The sequence below is a fragment of the Zingiber officinale genome, chromosome 5A (assembly GCF_018446385.1).
Source record: "Zingiber officinale cultivar Zhangliang chromosome 5A, Zo_v1.1, whole genome shotgun sequence".
Lineage (NCBI taxonomy): Eukaryota > Viridiplantae > Streptophyta > Magnoliopsida > Zingiberales > Zingiberaceae > Zingiber > Zingiber officinale.
The window spans coordinates 30,063,855-30,084,927 of NC_055994.1; the positions used below are offsets into that span (position 1 = coordinate 30,063,855).

The 21,073-nt window shown below is 46.8% G+C and overlaps 1 protein-coding gene across 1 annotated transcript; it reads right to left on the minus strand.

The window, feature by feature from the left end:
- Positions 1 to 368: 368 nt before the first annotated feature.
- LOC121979500 lies at positions 369 to 878 on the minus strand. Its single transcript, XM_042531489.1, has one exon. The coding sequence runs from the start codon at positions 876 to 878 to the stop codon at positions 369 to 371; it is 510 nt and encodes a 169-aa protein (XP_042387423.1).
- Positions 879 to 21,073: the final 20,195 nt, after the last annotated feature.

Genomic DNA, 21,073 nt, shown 5'->3' on the forward strand with positions numbered 1-21,073 from the left:
TGGCTTCTCCCTCGTACACCAGGTGAAAGGGGGTCGCTCTTGTTCCCTCCTTAGGCGTCGTTCGGAGCACCCATAATACCCCGGGCAGCTTGTCCACCCAACTGCCACCTTCATGGTCGAGCCGAGCCCGAAGAACTCGTAAGATCTCCCGATTGGTGACTTCGGCTTGCCCGTTACTTTGGGGATATGCTACGGAGGTGAAGGCTTGCTGGATGTCGTACCCCTCGCACCATTCCCTGAGTTGTTGACCCGAGAACTGCCTCCCACTATCAGAGATGAGCCGTCGCGGGATGCCGAACCGACAGATGATATGCTGTCATATAAATATTTTGACAATCTCCTCGGTTATTTTAGCTAGCGGCTCAGCTTCAATCCATTAGGAAAAATAGTCCACTGCAACTAGCAAGAACTTTCGCTGTCCGGTCGCCATTGGAAATGGTCCCCACAATGTACATACCCCATTGGTCGAATGGGCAGAACACCATGGAAGTTTTTAATTCTTCCGCGGGACGATGTGAGAAATTGTAGTACTGTTGGCAGGATAAGCATGTGGCGACTGTCTGGGCGGCGTCCTCCTGTAAAGTTGGCCAAAAGTTGCCTGCCAAAAGAATCTTCCTCGCCAACGAGCGACCGCCCGGATGCCCGCCGCATGAGCCTTGGTGTACCTCTTGCAGAATATAGTCCACATCCTCCGGGCCAACGCATTTAAGCAGAGGCCTGGAGAATGCTTTTTTGTAGAGCTGGTCGTCGATGAGGACGAACCGACCAACTCGCCTTCTGAGCAGATGCGTCTCCGACCGATCGGACGACATTGCTCCTGACTTCAGAAACTCTGTTATAGTCGTCCGCCAGTCATTTGGAAATGTGAGTCCCTCCATCCGGTCGATGTGGGTGACCAGAGACACCTGCTCGACTGGCTGCTCGATGACGATCGGTGATATCGAGCTGGGTAGCTTAGCCAGTTCATCTGCAGCCTGATTCTCCGCGCGGGGGATCTTCTGTATCACCACCTCTAGGAAACCGACCTTCAGTTTGCCGAAGGCTTCCGCATAAAGACGTCGGCATCCTTCAGAATGTGACTTAGAAAATACACCGGCTGTTCTTCATCGTCCGACCGTACCAACGCCGAGCCAACAGCATGCTCGGTCGATGATAAATAGACGCGGAGCGGCTCGTCGATAATTGGCTTGGCTAATACAGGCAGAGAGTTCAGATAAACCTTCAAAGCTTCGAATGCCCGGTCACATTCTTCATCCCACTGGAATTTAGTAGCTCGGCACAGAATCTTGAAGAAGGGCAAGGCTCGGTCGGCCGTCCGGGAGATGAAATGCGATAATGTTGTTATCCGACCGGTGAGACACTGAACTTCCTTAAGATTTCTGGGTGGCGGCATATCCTGCAATGTCTTCACCTTGCTAGGGTTCGCCTCAATTCCACACTCGGTGATGATGTATCCCAGGAAGCGTCCGCCTTTGACACCGAACAGGCACTTCTGGGGTTCAGCTTGACTCCGTACGTTCTCAGCGTCTAGAAGGTTTCTTTTATATCTGCACACAGATCGGCCGCTCGAAGTGATTTAATGAGTATGTCATCTACGTATATGATGCGGATGTGATTAAGGGGCAGAAGAGAGATTTGGAGGAAAGAGAAGGGCATTTTGGACATTTGGGGTCAAATTAGGTTTTGGTTTTAAAAGGAGAGCACCGTTCACTTTGGGAAGGGGTCGGGTTCGTGTTTTTTGGTCTCCGCCGCAGCCCAGCACAGAGAGGAAGGGGGGTCATGCTTCCCTGCCGCCATCCTCGCACAAGAGCCAACGCCATTAGCTTTCCCTCACATTGACGACACCGACGTCGCCCAGTAACATCTCAGCCGCTTCGCTCCCTCGCGAGCGAAGATGCCATCTCCTCCCTCGGGTTCACTCGGCCTCCGCCATCATGGACCGAAGCAGAGGCTTCTGCTCTCGTTGCCGCCGCCGCCGGAGAGATCCGCCGGTAGCACTCACCTCTAGGCCATTTCCTCTGCCTCTTCCTATCCCCGACATGATCGTCTTCTCCTCTCGCCGACACGGATGCCGTCGAGGGGAGGCTGCCTCCTCTCTCCCTCACCTCTCCTCTCGCCGGCAGAAACATCTGGCCACTGTCGCTGTCCTACGAGCCACGACCATTCACTGTCGTCGCTCCTCCCGTGGCCGCAGGCACCGCCAGCAGCCGTCACTGCCTCCTCCCGTGGCCACAGTCGCCGTCGGCATCCGGCGTCGCCTCCCCCAATGGCCAGTGGCGTCTCCCATCACCACGGTTGCTTCCAACGGCTGTGGGTGTCGCCTCTGCCTCCCTTAGCAGCCTCTGTCACTCTCTAGACAGCCGCCATCTGGCGAGCTCAGGTTTGTTTACTCCGGCCTTCGGGCTAAGATGATGTTCGTCCTGCGAGCCGATTTGGTTCCGACCATCGAGCCGTGGTATTTCATTCTTCGCACCATTATTATGCTTGTGAGTTATCTGTACTATCCGGCCTGCGTGCCGCGTATCAGCCTGCGAGTCGTTATCATATATCCCGGCCTGCATGCCGCTTTCCGGATCCAGGCTTCACCGGATTCCGTGCCGTCACCCTCAGATCTGGTTCCTCAGCAGGTTCACATCCATCCACTCGTCAGGGCCGTGACGACTCGATCAACAGCGCGATCAGTTCACCCATCCATCCGAGGGTGCCCCCCGGGGCCAGGGTACGTTACCGTACCTTTCCTGCATTTATTTCACTATTCTGTTATTAGTATTCGACTGCTTATATATTTGTGGGATTCACCTCGAGCACTGAGGTACTAGAGACCGGGGTGACCCGGTCACTGGCTGTAGGGATTATTGACCAGAGGACTTTTGACGACTCGGTCAACACATAAGACAGCTCACCCTCCGGGTCATGGAGATGCGGTCAACATTCCATCCACGTCACGCTGGCAGGTCCGTCTTCTCAGCTTCTCGACAGGATCAAATTGGCGTCGTCTGTGGGAACGCACCTGGTTTGGAACGTGAAGACGGATGACCCGGAAAGTTCCGCCATCCTCATAGCCTTGATGAGTTGCGATGAGTATATCGTATCCTCCTCACTCCACGGGTATTCGGGAATCGAGAAATTAAGTCAGATCCTCTGCTGGTCGGTAGGTCAGTTTTTCAGTTACATTCTCTTTCGGTCATAATATTTATCATCATTTCTTGAGCAAGGACCCCGTGCCGATTGGCTGGGCGTATATTATCCGAGCCAAGGGCTCGATGCCGAAAACCCCATATTGATCGGCCGGGTGCATATTATCCGAGCCACAGGCTCAATACCGAAGACCCCGTGCCGATCGGCCGGGCGCATATTATCCGAGCCAAGGGCTCGATGCCGAAGACCCTGTGCCGATCGGCCGGGCGTATATTATCCGAGCCACAGGCTCGATGCCGAAAACTCATGCCGATCGGCCAGGCGTATATTGTCCGAGCCACGGGCTCGATGCCGAAGACCCCGTGTTGATCGGCACGACATATATTATCCGAGCTAAGGGCTCGATGCCGAAGATCCCGTGCCGATCGGCCAAGCATATATTATCCGAGCCAAGGGCTCGATGCCAAAGGCCCCGTGTCGATCGACCGAGCGTATATTATCCGAGCCAAGGACTCGATGCCGAAAACCCCGTGCCGATCGGCCAGGCGCATATTATCCGAGCCACGGGCTCGATGCCGAAGACCCCGTGTCGATCGGCCGGGCTCATATTATCCGAGCCAAGCGCTCGATGCCGAAGACCCCGTGCCGATCGGCCGGGCGTATATTATCCAAGCCACGGACTCGATGCCGAAAACCCGTGCCGATCGGCTGGGTGTATATTGTCCGAGCTACGGGCTCGATGTAGAAGACCCCGTGCCGATCGGCCGGGCGTATATTATACGAGCCAAAGGTTCGATGCCGAAGACCCTGTGACGATCGGTCGGGCGTATATTATCTGAGCCAAGGGCTCGATGCCGAAGACTCCGTGCCGATCGGTCGAGCGTATATTATCCGAGCCAAGGGCTCGATGCCGAAGACCCTGTGACGATCGGTCGGGCGTATATTATCTGAGCCAAAGGCTCGATGCCGAAGACCCCGTGCCGATCGGTCGAGCGTATATTATCCGAGCCAAGGGCTCGATACCGAAGACCCCGTGTCGATCAGCCGGGAGTATATTATCCGAGTCACGGGCTCGATGCCGAAGACCCCGTGCCGATCGACGGGGCGTATATTATCCGAGCCACGGGCTCGATGCCGAAGACCGCGTGCCGATCGGCTGGGCGTATATTATCCGAGCCAAGGGCTCGATGCTGAAGACCCTGTGCCGATCGGCCAGGTGTATATTGTCCGAGCCACGGGCTCGATGCCGAAGACCCCATGCCGATCGGCCGGCGTATATTATCCGAGCCAAGGGCTCGATGCCGAAGACCCCGTGTCGATCGGCCAGGCGTATATTATCTGAGCGAAAGGCTCGATGCCGAAGACCCCGTGCCGATCGGCCGAACGTATATTATCCGAGCCAAGGGCTCAATGCCGAAGACCCCGTCCCGATCAGCCGGGCGTATATTATCCGAGCCACGGGCTCGATGCCGAAGACCCCGTGCCGATCGGCAGAGCGTATATTATCCGAGTCAAGGGCTCGATGCCGAAGACCCCGTGCCGATCGACTGAGCGTATATTATCTGAGTCACGGGCTCGATGCCGAAGACCCCATGCCGATCGGCCGGGCGCATATTATCCGAGCCAAGGGCTCGATGCCGAAGACCCCGTACCGATCGGTCGGCCGTATATTATCCGAGCCACGGGCTCGATGCCGAAGACCCCGTGCCGATTGGTCGGGTGTGAGCTATGCCTGAAGACCGTCGAGCGGTGACGTTAAATCCCAGAGTCGAACCGGCGACTATAAAAACCGCCTGAAGACCGTCGAGCGGCGACATTAAATCCCAGAGTCGAACCGGCGACTATAAAACCCCGGCTTGAAAATCGTCGAGCAGCGACGTTAAATCCCAGAGTCAAATCGGCGATTATAAAACCCCGGCTTGAAGACCATCGAGCGGCGATGTTAAATCCCAGTGTTGAACTAATGACTATAAAACCTCGGCCCGAAGACCGTCGAGCTGCGACGTTAAATCCCAGAGTCGAACCGGCGACTATAAAACCCCGGCTTGAAGACCGTCGAGCAGCGACGTTAAATCCCAGAGTCGAACCAGCGACTATAAAACCCCTGCTTGAAGACCATCGAGCAATGACATTAAATCCTAGAGTCGGACCGACAACTATAAAAACCCCGGCTTGAAGATCGTCGAGTGGCGACGTTAAACCCCAGAGTCGAATCGACGACTATAAAAACCCGACTGCACGGACTAGTGCATCAAATATTGTTTCTCCCCCGTTCGAGGTTAAGCTTATCAGAGCATCTATCTCCCCCATTCGGGGTCGAGCTTATCGGATATTCTTTCTCCCCCATTCGGGGTTGAGCTTATTAGATGTCCTATCTCCCTCGTTCGGGGTCGAGCGTTCGTCACTGGTCTCGGACCAGCTTCAGATATTTTATCTCCCCCGTTCGGGGTCGAGTATTCTTCACTGGTCTCGGACCAGCATCAGATATTTTATCTCCCCCGTTCAGGGTCGAATGATTATCATTGATATTAGACCAGTTTCAGATATTTTATCTCCCCCGTTCTGGGTCGAGCGGTCGTCACTGGTCTCGGACCAGCTTATCCGATCTTCTATCTCCCCCGTTCGGGGTCGAGCTTATCAGAGCATCTATCTCCCCCGTTCGGGGTCTAGTGTCTTCACTGGTCTCGGACCAGCCTATCAGATCTTCTATCTCCCCCGTTCGGGGTAGAGCAGTCTCCACTGCGCATGAACTAGTTTATCAAGCTATCGCAAATGGTCTCGGACTAGGGTATCTCCATTGTTCGCTGACCGGGACATCTCCCGGGCTCCAGGCCTTTTTGTTGCATGAGCCTCACACCCACTGGGACGCCAACTCCGTATTTTTCGTTCTCCTGTAATCGTCTCCTGGGCATCATCATCTCGCTCGGTATTATTCGATTGACGGATCAACATTTTATGATCGCCCGGTCAGCATTCTCTGGGCCACTCGTTTATCACTCCTGTAGTCATCTAACCGGTATTACTCAGCCATCCGTTCGGCTATACACAGACTATTCGAACGCTCGATATTCTCTCGATGGTCTGGCTAGCATCTTATGGTCGACTCGTCGAAATCTTCTCAGTCACCCGTTCGGCATCACCCGTTCGGTCCTTAGGTCGGCATCTTCACGGTTGCGCGCCCGGCATCGTCTGCTCGGCTTCTATCCACACGATCGATATTCTTTTGATCACCTGGTCGTTATCTTTGCGTTTGTGCGCTCGGCATCAGCCGCTCGACGTCTACCCAGACATCCTTCTGATTGCCTGGTCAGCATCTTACGGTCGATTGGACGACATTTTCTCGATCACTTACTCGGTCACTCGGCCTGCTCGGTATCCCATGTGGTGCTCGGTCGACTATCATTTCACTCGTTGGGCGTTCTGCCGCCCACTCGGCATCACGTTCTGCCGCTCTCTCGGCATCGTTTTGGTTGTCGACTTGGTATTATTTCTTGTAGTTCGCTCGGCATCGCTACCATCTCTCGCACGACGCTCTCTCGATTACTCGGTTTGCATTTTTTCGATTGCCTGAGCGGTATCTTTTTGATCGTGCGCTCGGCTCGATCGCCTGTCTTTCTGCTCGATCGCCTGTCTTTTTACTCGATCAGCATTATTTTTGTTGCCTGGACCACATTATTTCTTGTCGCTCGCTCGATGTCACTTTTCGACATCACCACAGCTACTCGTTCAACATGATAAGATGAGCCCAATGATTTCGCGTTCGGTAGCGATTCTGTTTTGGGCTTGGTCTAGTGAGTCAGACTTGCGCCTCCTTCGACTAGACTTGAAGGGGAGGCTTGTGATGCGGATGTAATTAAGGGGCAGAAGAGAGATTTAGAGGAAAGAGGAGGGCATTTTGGACATTTGGGATCAAATTAGGTTTTGGTTTTAAAAGGAGAGCACTGTTCACTTTGGGAAGGGGTCGGGTTCGTGTTTTTTGGTCTCCGTCGTAGCCCAGCACAGAGAGGAAGGGGGGTCATGCTTCCCTGCCGCCATCCTCGCGCAAGAGCCAACGCCATTAGCTTTCCCTCACACTGACGTCACCTAGTAACATCTTAGCCGCTTCCCTCCCTCGTGAGCGAAGACGCCATCTCCTCCCTCGGGTTCACTCGGCCGCCGCCATCATGGACCGAAGCAGAGGCTTCTACTCTTGCCGCCGCCACCGGAGAGATCCGCTGGCAGCGCTCGCCTCTGGCCATTTCCTCTGCCTCTTCCTATCCCCGACATGATCGTCTTCTCCTCTCGCCGACACGGATGCCATCAAGGGGAGGCTGCCTCCTCTCTCCCTCACCTCTCCTCTCGCCGGCAGAAACATCCGGCCACTGTCGTTGTCCTACGAGCCACAACCGTTCACTGTCGTCGCTCCTCCCGTGGCTGCAGTCACCGCCAGCAGCCTTCACTACCTCCTCCCACGGCCACAGTCGCCGCTGGCATCTGGCGTCACCTCCCCCAGTGGCTAGCGGCGTCTCCCATCACCACGGTCGTTTCCAACGGCTGTGGGTGTCGCCTTTGCCTCCCTTAGCAGCCTCTGTCACTCTCTGGACAGCCGCCATCTGGCGAGCTCAGGTTTGTTTACTCCGGCCTTCGGGCTAAGATGATGTTTGGCCTGCGAGCCGATTTGGTTCCGGCCATCAAGCCGTGGTATTTCATTCTTCGCACCATTATTATGTTTGTGAGTTATCTGTACTATCCGGCCTGCGTGCCGTATATCGGCCTGCGAGCCGTTGTCATATCCCGACCTACATGCCGCTTTATGGATCCAGGCTTCACCAGATTCCGTGCCGTCACCCTCAGATCTGGTTCCTCAGCGGGTTCACATCCATCCACTCGTCAGGGTCGTGACGTCTCGATCAACAGCGCGATCAGTTCACCCATCTATCTGAGGGCTCCCCCCGTGGCCAAGGTACGTTACTGTACCTTTCCTGCATTTATTTCACTATTCTGTTATTAGTATTCAGCTGCTTATATATTTGTGGGATTCGCCTCGAGCACCGAGGTACCAGAGACCGGGGTGACCTGGTCGCTGGCTGTAGGGATTATTGACCAGAGGACTTTTGGCGATTCTGTCAACACAGAAGACAACTCACCCTCCGGGTTATGGAGATGCGGTCAACATTCCATCCATGTCATGCTGGCAGGTTCGTCTTCTCAGCTTCCCGACAGGATCAGTATACCTCCAAGTTCCGCCTGATCTGCTTCCGGAACACCTTGTTCATGAGCCGCTGATACGTCGCTCCAGCATTCTTTAGTCCGATTGACATCATGTTGTAGCAGTAGGTGTCGTCCGCCGTAATGAAGCTAACTTTCTCTTGGTCTTCCTGGGCGAGCGGCACTTGGTGGTAACCCTGATAAGCATCCAGCATGCATATCAGTTCGCACCCGGCAGTTGAGTCCACCATTTGATCAATCCGGGGCAGCGGGTAAAAATCCTTCGGACACGCTTTGTTCAAGTCACAGAAGTCGACGCAGACTCTCTATTTGTTGTCGGTCTTGGAGACTAGTACCACATTTACGAGCCAGCTTGGGAACTATACCTCGCGTATATGGTTGGCCTCTAGGAGCTTCTCGACTTCCACCCGTATGATGACGTTCTGCTCGGCACTATAGTCCCGCTTTCTTTGCTTGACGGGGCGAGTGTCCGGCCGGACATGTAGCTTGTGCTGTGCGACACTCGGCGAGATTCCTGGCAGCTCGTGCGTCGACCACGCGAAGACGTCGTGGTTTTGTTGGAGATATCTGGTCAGCTTCTCCTTCTGGCTTGCCTCCAGGTCGGAGGCTATGAACGTCGTGGCCTCTGATCGGGCAGGGTGGATCTGTACCTCATCTTTTTCTTCATAAACAAAAGTAGGTGGCTATTTGGTTATAGCGTTTACCTCGATACGGGGGGCCTTCCGAGCGAACCTCGACTCGGCTCGCACCATCTCCACATAGCAACGCCGTGCTGCCAACTGATCGCCTCTAACTTCACCCACTTGGTTTTCCACGGGGAACTTGATCTTCTGATAGAAAGTTGAGACGACAGTCCGAAACTCGTTGAGGGCCGGTCGGCCCAAAATGACATTGTACGCCGAGGGAGCGTCCACAATGATGAAGTTAGCGGTTCGCGTCCTCCTGAGTGACTCTTCCCCGAGCGAAATGGCCAACTTCATCTGACCGACTGGTTGAACCTCGTTACCGGTGAATCTGAACAAGGGCGTGGTCATTGGTAGCAGCTCCGCCCTGTCGATCTGGAGCTGGTCGAACGCCTTCTTGAAGATGTTGTTGACCGAACTCCCTGTGTCAATAAAGATGTGATGAATAGTATAGTTTGCTATTACCGCTCGAATGATGAGGGCGTCATCGTGCGGCACTTCGACTCCCTCGAGGTTGCCAGGACCAAAGTTGATCGTCGGCCCATTCGCCTTCTCTTGGCTCCAGCCCACAACATGAATTTCCAGTCGTCGGGCGTACGACTTGCGGGCTCGGTTGGAGTCACCACCTGTTGGTCCACCAGCGTTGTGCCGAACCGAACAATGTAGTGAGGAAGACTTTGCATTTGACTCCGTCGGTGTATTGATGAAGAGTATCAACATTATCGAACTTACTGAGATGGTCGTCCGGATCGGTTGTACCGCTATACTCTTCGATTGATATGGGAGTGTAATGCTTCGGGAGAGGGTCTTGTAAGATTACCTCGGAGAACTGGCGATTGACCCTCTCGGGGGATGACTCTGCACGCGGCGCCTTCCCCTTCTTGGCGTCCCGCACGGGCGCTTTATCGGGCGATCCCTGGTTGGCTAGGGCCAGCTCCGACAGAGTCTGGAACAGTGCCCAGTGGAACGGAATAGGGGCGGGTGGCGCATCTCCTGGTGTGCCGGTCTGCCCCTTGTTCTATGCCTAGGTAGAGTATTGTTCCTGTCGGTCCTCCATTGTCGCTCGACCCCTAGAAGCCGAGGCGGCCTGCTGCGCTATCCGCTCGGCTTGGGCCTTCTGTTGTTGCTCGACCATCTTCACAGCTCGCGCTTGAATGAGTGCGTCAAACTCCTCGGGAGAGAGCGTCACCATGAGTTGGCGTCCAACTTCTTCCATCTTCTCTGCTCGGCTTCAGTGCGTTCACACAGACGACGCCAATTTGATCCTGTCCGAGCGTTGAGTTGACGAAAACTGGAGATGTGGCGCTCTCTGCTGCCCTTGGGTGATCTCCGCGTTGACGTGGACCTCCGGTAAACCTGCAACAAAGTCGGGCCGGGAAGGGGTTCCCGGCGACGATCCTCCGACGCTCAAGTCAGACAACGGCGAGATGAAGCAGAGGCAAAATAACGAGATTGTGGCTACAGTAGATGAGGAAAGCATACCTCCGTCGAAGTCCGGAGGTCTTTATATAGGACCCCGGAGAGGCGCGTGCACACTTCCCGAGGCGTGCAAGCTCCTCAAAGCATACCTCGGAATGGTTGTGTTAGAAAAGCGTGTCTGACGCCATACCGCAACTGTCCGAGCATATCTCTGCCACGACAGTGGAAACTTCCACCGTACGATCCTCGGTACAGCACGACCGCCGACCATGCTGATTGTCGGCGGCAGATGTCTCGAGAATGATATCACTAGCTGCCCTTTTTGTCCTCTTCTAAGTCTTTTGTCTCTTACCGGGCCGGACGGGATGCCCGCTCGGCGTCCAAGACGCTCGGGTGCGCATGCGCATCGGACCGGGCGAGAAGGCTGCTCGGTCAAATACTCGGACGGGAGTGCGATCTGGTTGACCTACGGTTCGGCCGAGCGAATCGGCCGCTCAACACGACGGTTCCGCTATAAGGGAGCTTGTGAGCGTCGGAAGCTCAACCCGAGGTCGAGCTATCTACACGCCGGCCCGGGATTTATCCGGCCGGTCGGCCAGGTTGCTTCCCCCCGCTCAGCCGGGACCTTGACTCCCCCGTGTCGTTGACCCCTCCCTATGTGGGCCCCCAATTCTTACCATCGGATCATATTATTATTATTATTATTATTAAAACTCTACGTTTTTTTTATTTTTTTTCTTTTTCACATTTTTTTATTTTTATGATTTTTTTTTATTTTTCCTTTTTTCACGTTTTTTTTATGTATTTTTTTTATTTTTTTTAATTTCTTTTCATTTTTATTTTTTAAAAAAAAATTAAAGTTTTTTATTTTTTTTTACTTTTAATTTTTTTTTGTTTTTAAATTTTTTCTATTTTTAATATATTTTTTATTTTTAATGATTTTTATTATTTTTTACATTTTTTGTTTTTTTAAATTTTTTATATTTTTATATTTTTTTGTTTTTTATTTTTCCCATTTTTTATAATTTTTAATTTTTTTATGTTTTTTCTATTTTTTAAATTTTTTTTATGTTTTTTCTATTTTTAAAATTTTTTATTTTTTAAAAAAGTTTTTTATTTTTATATTTTTTTTGTATTTTCTTTATATTTTTTTTTTATCATTTTTTTCTCTTATTCTAGGGTATTTTGGATTAAAAAAAATTTCCTTAACCCCGAAATCAAGAAAAATTTTAATTTTTCGAGGTTTTCCGATTCCGGATTGTATGTCCCTTTTGCTGACGTGTCGAGCATGGAACATTATTCGGGAATCATCGATTATTTAAATCAAATAAGATTTTCATTGATAACTTTAAATGGATAATTAAGATTGTCAAGAATAATCTTGAATCAAACACACCCTATGTATTTTTAAACTATCCTTGTAACATATTTTGTGAATATAAAAGAGAGTATTTGTGAATTCAGATTCCAAGAAACTTCTTGTGAATTTTTAATATGGTATCAGGAAAGTTCGTTCTGATAGAGAAGTTTCGAACGTAATTGGTGCACTAGTTCGAATAATCCTAATGAACCTTGTACGTTGTACTAGTTAGATAATAATTTCTTTTTATTACTAAATAATGGTTTTATATATATATATATAAAACAATATTATTCCATCATCAATCAATTCTGACGGGATTCTCTGATCCAATCTGTTTTGGTCCGTTGTCCCTAGATTAGGAATAGTGATCGGAGAAATTCAATCATCCTCACCTGCTGATCTGGTCCACTAAAAACATCATAAGATCCTTGCTCCAATAAATTTGAGTGTTTTCAAAAAAAATAAATAAATAAATAAATAAATAAATAAATAAATAAATTATATATGTAAAATAATTATATTATAATAGCTTCTTTATCAAGCGTAGGTGATTCTGTTCGAGCGCTGAGTCGACGGAGACTGAGGATGTGACACTCTCAGCTGTCTCCGACTGGGGATGTGGATCTCCGGCGAACCTGCAAAGAAACCGAGCCGGGAGGGGTTTTCCGGTGACGACCCTCTGATGCTCAAGTCAGACAGTGAAGAAGAGGAGCAAAGTAACGCTACTGTGGCTACAGTGATGAGAATCGCCTATCTCCGCCGAAGTTTGGGGGTCAAGGACCCCAGGGAGGCGCGGACACGCTTCTAGATGCATGCACGGTTCCCCAAACATACCTCAGTAGGGTTGTGTCAGAAAAGCATGTCTGACGTCATTTCGCAATCGTCCGAGCATATCCCTGATGTGACGGTGGAAAATTCCACCGTACGATACTCTGTTTGCTCCGGCTGCCGACCATGCTGTTTGTCGGCGGCAGGTGTCTCGAGGATGATGTTACCAATTGTCCTTTTTGTCCCTTTGCGCTCTTGCCTGTTCCCGGGCCGAGCGGACCAGCCGCTCGGCGCTCATGGCCTCCGGGAATGCGCATACCTCGGCCCGGGGCGGGGAAGCCCTGCTTATGTGCTCGGATGGAATTGTGTCTTATTGTCCTGTGGCTCGGCCGAGCGGCCTGTCCGCTCGGCCAATAGACTCTTTTGCCTTGAGCATCGGAAACCCGACCCCTGGTCGGGCTGTTTTTCGTCCGGGCTGGGAGACCCCTGGCCGGATGTTCGGTCGACCGGATGCTCGGTCGGCCCGCCAGTCCGCTCGGCACGACTTTGGGATTGATCCTCTTGACCATTGACCTCCATGTGTCGTTGACCTCCCGCCAACGAGGATCCCCGTCCTTACTGTTGGAGCAATCTGAGTACCCTAGGTTTTGATGTTTGAGCAAAGGTTTAAGTTAGATTTATTGTTGTATTTGATATGCATTTGTGAGTGTGCAGGATACAGGTACAATAAGGAAAAGTCCAAGGGTGAGTCTTGGCAATGTAAGTCCAAGCATGTAGTCTTGGCAACGTAAGTCCAAGTGTGATCTTGGCAAAGGAGGAAAGTCCAAGGATGAGTCTTAGTGGTGTAAGTCCAAGCATGTAGTCTTGGCAATGGATGAAGTCCCGGAGGCGCGACCTCTTGGCAAAGGAAGACCCGACAACAATGACATGGTCGATGGAAGCTCCAGAAGGCAAGACGTGAAGGATGGGGAGGCATTCGAGGGACGCAAGGCTGATGGAGGAGGCTAGAAGGCTAGGTCTAGGTTGGTCAGGCGAGAACGAGTGCTGAGTGGATACTCGGGGTAAAATCCCAAAATTATGGTTTACTGTAGCAGTATTGTAGCGTTACTGTAGCAGTCGACTGGTGGTTTCATCAGTCGACTGGTGCAGTCGACTGGTGCAGTCGACTGGTAGCGAACAGAGGGTTGGTATCGAGCCGTTGGGCTGCAACGGTCGAATTTCCACGAAGGGCAGTCGACTGCATGTGTTGGCAGTCGACTGGTAGGCGGGGTTTTCTAACCCGTGGCCTATATAACCAAGCATTGGAAGCTTGGTTGAAGTTGACGAAATTAGTGGTGGTTAACCCTAATTAGAGTCTCCAAGTGCCCAAGTGATCTAGCGTGCTTGTACGAGGTTGTGGCGAGGTTTCTCCACCCACAAGGAGCTACGCGAGCTAGCCGGAAGTTCTCCGGGGAATCATCCACCGATGGATCGGGATCGTCCACTTTACGGACAGCCGTGGAGTAGGAGCTTTATCTCCGAACCACGTTAAATCAACGTGTTAGGTTTGCTTTCTATTGTTAGTGTTTATCTTGTATTTCCGCTGTGCACACTAACCATTGTAGGAAGCGACGATTTGGGTGAGACGCTATTCACCCCCCCCTCTACCCCCTCTAGCAGACGTCAAGGTCCCAACAAGTGGTATCAGAGTCAGGTCGCTCTTCTACGGACTAACCGCCAAGAGAGCAAGAAGCTAGAGGAAGAAGAAGATGGAGTCCGAAGGACCGCTCGGATGGGATATCCGAATTCCACCTTCGTACGACAAAGAAGACTTTAATTATTGGAGGAAACGGTTGGAGACATGGTTCCAAATGGATTGGAACCAATGGGTTGTCTTGAGTGACCCATTTGAAGCTCCTACGGACAAGAAGGGTAAACGCCTCCGACCTCGGCATTGGAGCGAAGAGCAACGGGAGCAATCGGAGGCGGACAAAGAGGTAACGAGAATTTTACATAGTTTACTACCTTCTAATATTTTGTTGAGTGTAGGTGAAACCACAAATGCAAGTGATCTTTGGAAAAAGATCATTGCCTATCATGAAGACCCTACAAAAATCCAAGGATTGGAAGAGCCCAAGGAGAAGGGTTCATTGGTCCAAGAAGAGAAGGACCAATCGAATGTTGACACGAGCTCAACATCCGAGAAGGAGAAGGAAGATGAGGAGGTATCATCCACATCATCAAGGGAGGAAGAAGTGGAACCGTCCACATCTTCAAGTGAAGAGGAAGAAGAGCAATCCAAGGAAGAGGAGATCTTGGAAGCTCAACCCTCCACCTCAACTACCAAGAAGAGCACAAAGGACCACATCAAATGCTTTGAGTGTGGTAAGATGGGGCACTACAAGAGTAGGTGTCCTTCGCTCAAGAAGGTAAAGGAGGTAAACCCTAAACTCACTAAAGTTAATTTAGAAACTAATGTGAGTTGTAGAAAGAAGAAGAAGAAGGAGAAGAAGCATATTAGGTGCTTTACATGTGGTGAGTGGGGCCACTACCACACAAAGTGCCCAAGGAGAGGAGAGCTCAAGAAATTGGTGCACTTGAAGAAGTGGGAGAAGAAGAGAGCTTCAAGGGTAAGGGTGGTAAACCCTAATTTGAATGCTAGTTCAAATTTAAATCGTTTTAATGCTAATTATAATGAAAGTAGGAAGCATGATGACACTAAGGGTAAATATATTCCTCCTCATGCTAGATTTATCACACCTAAGGCTAGGAAGGTGTATAACAATTTAGGCATTAACTCTAAGGATTATAGATATATGCTTAGATATAGAAATGCTCATAGGGGTCAAGAAAAATCCAAGTCTATGGATTCAATGATGGAAAACCAAGTCTTGAGGTCAAGACTTGATAATTTAGAAAGAACCCTAGCAAGAATGGAAAATATTCTTAGGGGTCAAAATGAGCATAACCTAGGAAAAGCTAGACAAGAGACATCCAATGGCTATATAGGTTTGGGATACAAACCTAAAGCCAAGAAGGATGTGACTTCCTTTCATAGGGTTCCATATAGTTATGGGACCAACCCTAGGTTTAGAGGTCAAGTCAAAGATACTAGGGAAGGAATCCCTAAAAGTACTTTTAGCAAGACCAATGTGACGAAGACTTCTAAGAAGTCTAACAAAGTCACAAAGAAGGTTACAAGGGAAGTTATTCCTAGAAGTGACCTAGTAGAAGTGACCAAGGGTTCTAAGAAGCCTAGAAAGGTCCTTAGAAAGGTATCTAGGGAAGTCATCCCTAGTGAGTACCTAGAGCATCCAAGGAGCACCAATAGGTTTTGGGTTCCTAGGAGCATATTCTCGATACCCTAGATGGGTTTAGAGAGTGTCAACTCAAATTGGTAACCTAACCTTATTAAAGTTGACACTTGAGAGTATTTTCAAGGTTATTGTTAACCTTTGAAAATGAAAAGGATGATAAGTGTTACTCTTTGAAAGAGTAAAATGTGTCAAAGTTTGAGGAGTTGAATCTAATTTAAATTGACACACTTGAAAGAAGCAAAAGTAATGCCAAATTTGGAATTCGACATTTTATTATGGAATTAAGGGAAATGTAAACCTTAATCCAAATTATCACTCTTGGAGAGAGTAACATGTGCCAAATCTTAAGGATCTTTGAATTAAATTGGCACAATTTGGAGAATCATAAGAAATATCAAGTTGGGATTTTGGTATCTTCTTAGTGATTTAAGAGAAATCTAGGTCCTAATGTAAAATGTTTACTCTTTGGAAGAGTAAAATGTGTCAAACGTTGAGGATTTGAACTTAATTTAATGCCAAGTTGGGGTTTTGGCATTTTCATGAGAAATCATGAGCAATCTAGGGTAAAATTTTAAGTTTGTTAGGTTTAAGGATACTTAGATAGGTAATCTAGGTATCTTATGTATACTAATTTGTCATGTTTTGTTTGCCCATCATATGTCATGACATCATATCTATTTTTTTCATTCATCTTTATTATGAAAAACATAAAAATATCATGTCATGTCATACATACATCATGTAGTTATAGCATGTTTTTCTTTTAAAAATTGCTTATTTTGATGTATGCCATAAAACATCATGCATTATTTTAATTTCCTTATAAATAAGGACAAAAGGCATTTATTAAGAATGGTAAATATCCCAATAAGTGGGATTATAACAAATGACATCCTAGGTGGATGATCACAAGTTTCATAATGCCTAGATAGATATGCATGATCCCTTAGTTTAGGCAAGACCAAATATACATATCACAAAGAACTATAAGGTGATTTGTATGTGTTTTAATACATGTTAGATACAAGTGAGATGTTAAAATGGTGAACTAAACTCAAGATGTTGATCTAGTGCATCTTGTTGAGTTTTAGGTTCATCAAAACACATAATTATATGTCTTCCAATCATTGGGAAAGCTAATGTACAAGTCATGTGCCTTGAGCCCAAAGAACGTGGTTGGATATTGGTTTTGAAAAAGATTTCAAAATACTTTTGAAAAACCTTGGTGAAGACTATCTTTTGATAGTAATCATCATTGGAAAGTTAGATACAAATTAGGAAAAAACATTGAAGTTTTCGAGAGTTTTCAAATTTATGTCAATCTTTGAAAATAGGAAGTATTTTCATAGAAAACTATATTTCCCTGATAAAGTATACCCTAAATAATGTTTACATGAGTTTTCATGATGAAAACAAGTATGGATTGGTTAAGAAAAACCAAAGTGAAGTTTCGGTTGAGGTTTAGTTTCATTATTGAATTTTGAACCTCAAAACTTCGAGTTTTGGTTTTCCTAATTATTTAGGAACCCCAAGTCATTGTTGGTGCAATGATAGAAGTTTGACCATATTTTTAGGGGGAGTTACGCTTTAGAAATATAAAAATCTTTTCCAAGACCAAAAGGAGGTCAAGTGTTAAGGTAGCACATGACATTGGTATGAGAGATGTTACCAAGGACAAGGGAGAGTCATCCAAGGCCAATAAGAAGGAATATGCTAGGGTAGCATATAATTATAGCAAGGATGAGGTGTCCAAGATTAAGGACAAGAAGAAATTAATCAAAGACAAGGTGTCTAAGGTTAAGAAGGTGAGTTTAGTAGGCCAAGTGTCACCCGAGGTGCATCGAAGTGACCTAGCCATAGTGGATGAGTCACCAAGGGAGGTGACTAAGGTTAAGATTCCTAAGGTTAGGAAGAGCCTTTGGGACCCATGGTAGATGGGTTATCAAATGTGGCAAGTGGTTAGGAGACGGACTTAAGTCTCTAACATAGTGGGTTGGCACAATTGAGTTAAGTTTCATGCATAGAAATATGAATTGGGTTCATATTGCATGAACATTAGTTTTTGATGTATAGATTCCATATAAACTAATGCTAGTGATGCATTATGGTTTAGTATGGGCAAATACATCAAGAGGAAGCCAAAACTAGGACTTTAGGTCAAGGTTCAATTGAACTTTTTAGCTAGTTTTGTGTTTTGTGTCAATCTTGGGATTGGTGATAGATATATTTATATATATATTTTTCCCAAGTAGATATTGATATAATAGACCTCTCCACAAAATTTGGGGATTTTTGGAGGTCTGTGGAATTTCTGGCGCATTTCTGAAGTTGACTAGAAAAGGCTGATTTTTTCATGAATAGTGTACCAGTCGATTGGTACAGTTATCAGTCGACTGGTAACACTATTCATGAGCACAGAATGTCTCTGTAAGCTCGTTTTCATAGGAGCAGTCCACTGGTACTTCTTGCAGTCGACTGATACAGTCTGAAAATATTTTTCAAGCATTAGAAAATGACCAAAAGAGTGGTGAACATGTATGTAATCTTATCGGGGATTAATACATGATGTTTATGGTCATTAGAGGTCAAAGAGTCCAATAATTGAGATATTGTTGGAGCTCTTTTTTGATGTATGGCAAAGGGGGAGAAGTTTAGGTTTAAGTGGAAAACTTACATACCTTTGCAAGAAATCCTAGCTCCAGGGGGAGCTTAGGTGAAGGGGGAGCGATTGCTCATTTATTAGTAAAAGGGGAGAAGTTTATCTTTGCAAGAAATCCTAGCTCAAGGGGGAGCTTAGGTGAAGGGGGAGCCTAGGATTAGGTTCCATGATTTATGCATGTGTAGATTACATATATTTATTTGCATATGTATTGCTATATTGTTTCCCTAACTTAAACGGGTTGCCAAACATAAAAAAGGGGGAGATTGTTGGAGTAATCTGGGTACCCTAGGTTTTGATGTTTGAGAAAAGGTTTAAGTTAGATTTATTGTTGTATTTGATATGCATTGTGAGTGTGCAGGATACAGGTACAACAAGGAAAGTCCAAGGGTGAGTCTTGCCAATGTAAGTCCAAGCATGTAGTCTTGGCAACGTAAGTCCAAGTGTGATCTTGGCAAAGGAGGAAAGTCCAAGGATGAGTCTTAGCGGTGTAAGTCCAAGCATGTAGTCTTGGCAACGTAAGTCCAAGTGTGACTTGGCAATGGATGAAGTCCCGGAGGCGCGACCTCTTGGCAAAGGAAGACCCGACAACAATGACATGGCCGATGGAAGCTCCAGAAGGCAAGACGTGAAGGGTGGGGAGGCATTTGAGGGACGCAAGGCTGATGGAGGAAGCTAGAAGGCTAGGTCTAGGTTGGTCGGGCGAGAACGAGTGCTGAGTGGATGTACTCGGGGTAAAATCCCAAAATTAGGGTTTACTGTAGCAGTACTGTAGCGTTACTGTACCAGTACTGTAACAGTCAACTGGTGGTTTCATCAGTCGACTGGTAGCGAACAGAGGGTTGGTATCGAGCCGTTGGGCTGCAACGGTCGAATTTCCACGAAGGGCAGTCGACTGGTAGGCGGGGTTTTCTAACCCGTGGCCTATATAACCAAGCATTGGAAGCTTGGTTGAAGTTGACGAAATTAGTGGTGGTTAACCCTAATTAGAGTCTCCAAGTGCCCAAGTGATCTAGCGTGCTTGTACGAGGTTGTGGCGAGGTTTCTCCACCCACAAGGAGCTACGCGAGCTAGCCGGAAGTTCTTCGGGGAATCATCCACCGACGGATCGGGATCGTCCACCTTACGGACAGCCGTGGAGTAGGAGTTTTATCTCCGAACCACGTTAAATCAATGTGTTATGTTTGCTTTCTATTGTTAGTGTTTATCTTGTATTTCCGCTGTGCACACTAACCATTGTAGGAAGCGACGATTTGGGTGAGACACTATTCACCCCCCTCTAGCGGACGTCAAGGTCTCAACACTTACCACCGGATCAGTAGGTATCTAAAACATATAGATTTTAAGATCCATTTTGTATAATATAATAAATATAATGATCATGTTAATTAACATATAGTATCATATCCTATGCACTTGGCAATTTAGATTTTTACTGAAACTAAAACCTTGAACCCTACAAATTAATCTTTTATTGTATAATAATGATTAATATCTTTAATCATGCTTGACATAATGTCTATATAAATTTATATACTGATTTATTACCATTTATGAATTCGGTTAATGTAATGCATATTTTAAAAATAATTAAGATTTGGTTATGATTATGTTATAAATATACGCATGATTTTATATTAATTAAGATGGTTTGTGATAACCAAAGTAACCAAACTAAAATAATTAATTGTCATATATAAAATAATTATTTATTTATCATACTTATAAAATGCCTAAAACTGATAAATAAATTAGATTATTGATCATTAAAATTATGAATTTCCCAAAGGAAAAATTAATTTTTTATGATTAGTGACGTAAACGAAAAAAATTAAAAATTCTTGAATTAAATATATTTTGTTTATCTAAAGATGATATTTGTATTTGATTAAAAATTTTAATTTCTTAATAATATGAGGCATTTATTTTTGATACTATATTATAATATCAGCTCAAAGGTGTATTACAATATATTAATGTTATATTTGAATTCGTATGTCTGATTTACAATCATTTCTCTTTATTCGCAAGCTTCTTTTATTATTATGTTTAATGATTTAAACTTCTCCGAATGAAATAAGAGTCAATTTTCATTTAGGTATATTGAATCTTGACTTTTGCTATTACTTAAAGCAGTGAGAAAGAGAAGTTTAAATATAAAGTATGAGAATAGTCTAACAGATTAAGCCTTATGATTGTGCAAATGATTATCACAAACAACATTAAGATTATCATTCTATAGAAAAAAATGCAAATGAATATTTAAAGTTTATGGAAGAACGTTTTCATTTTATTGATAAGTCACTGATACATTAATAGTATAACTCATGATCATAAAGTTTAATGGGTCATGTAGTATGCAAGAACATATCATTGAGATGACTATATTATAGTAAGATTAAAGATTTTAGGAATGACTATGGATGACTCCTTGGTTCAGTGTATTATGAACTCACTACCTCCTAAATATGGTATTTTTCAAATTAACTATAACACTATTAAAAAAAATGGAATGTTAATAATTTGATAAACAAACTTA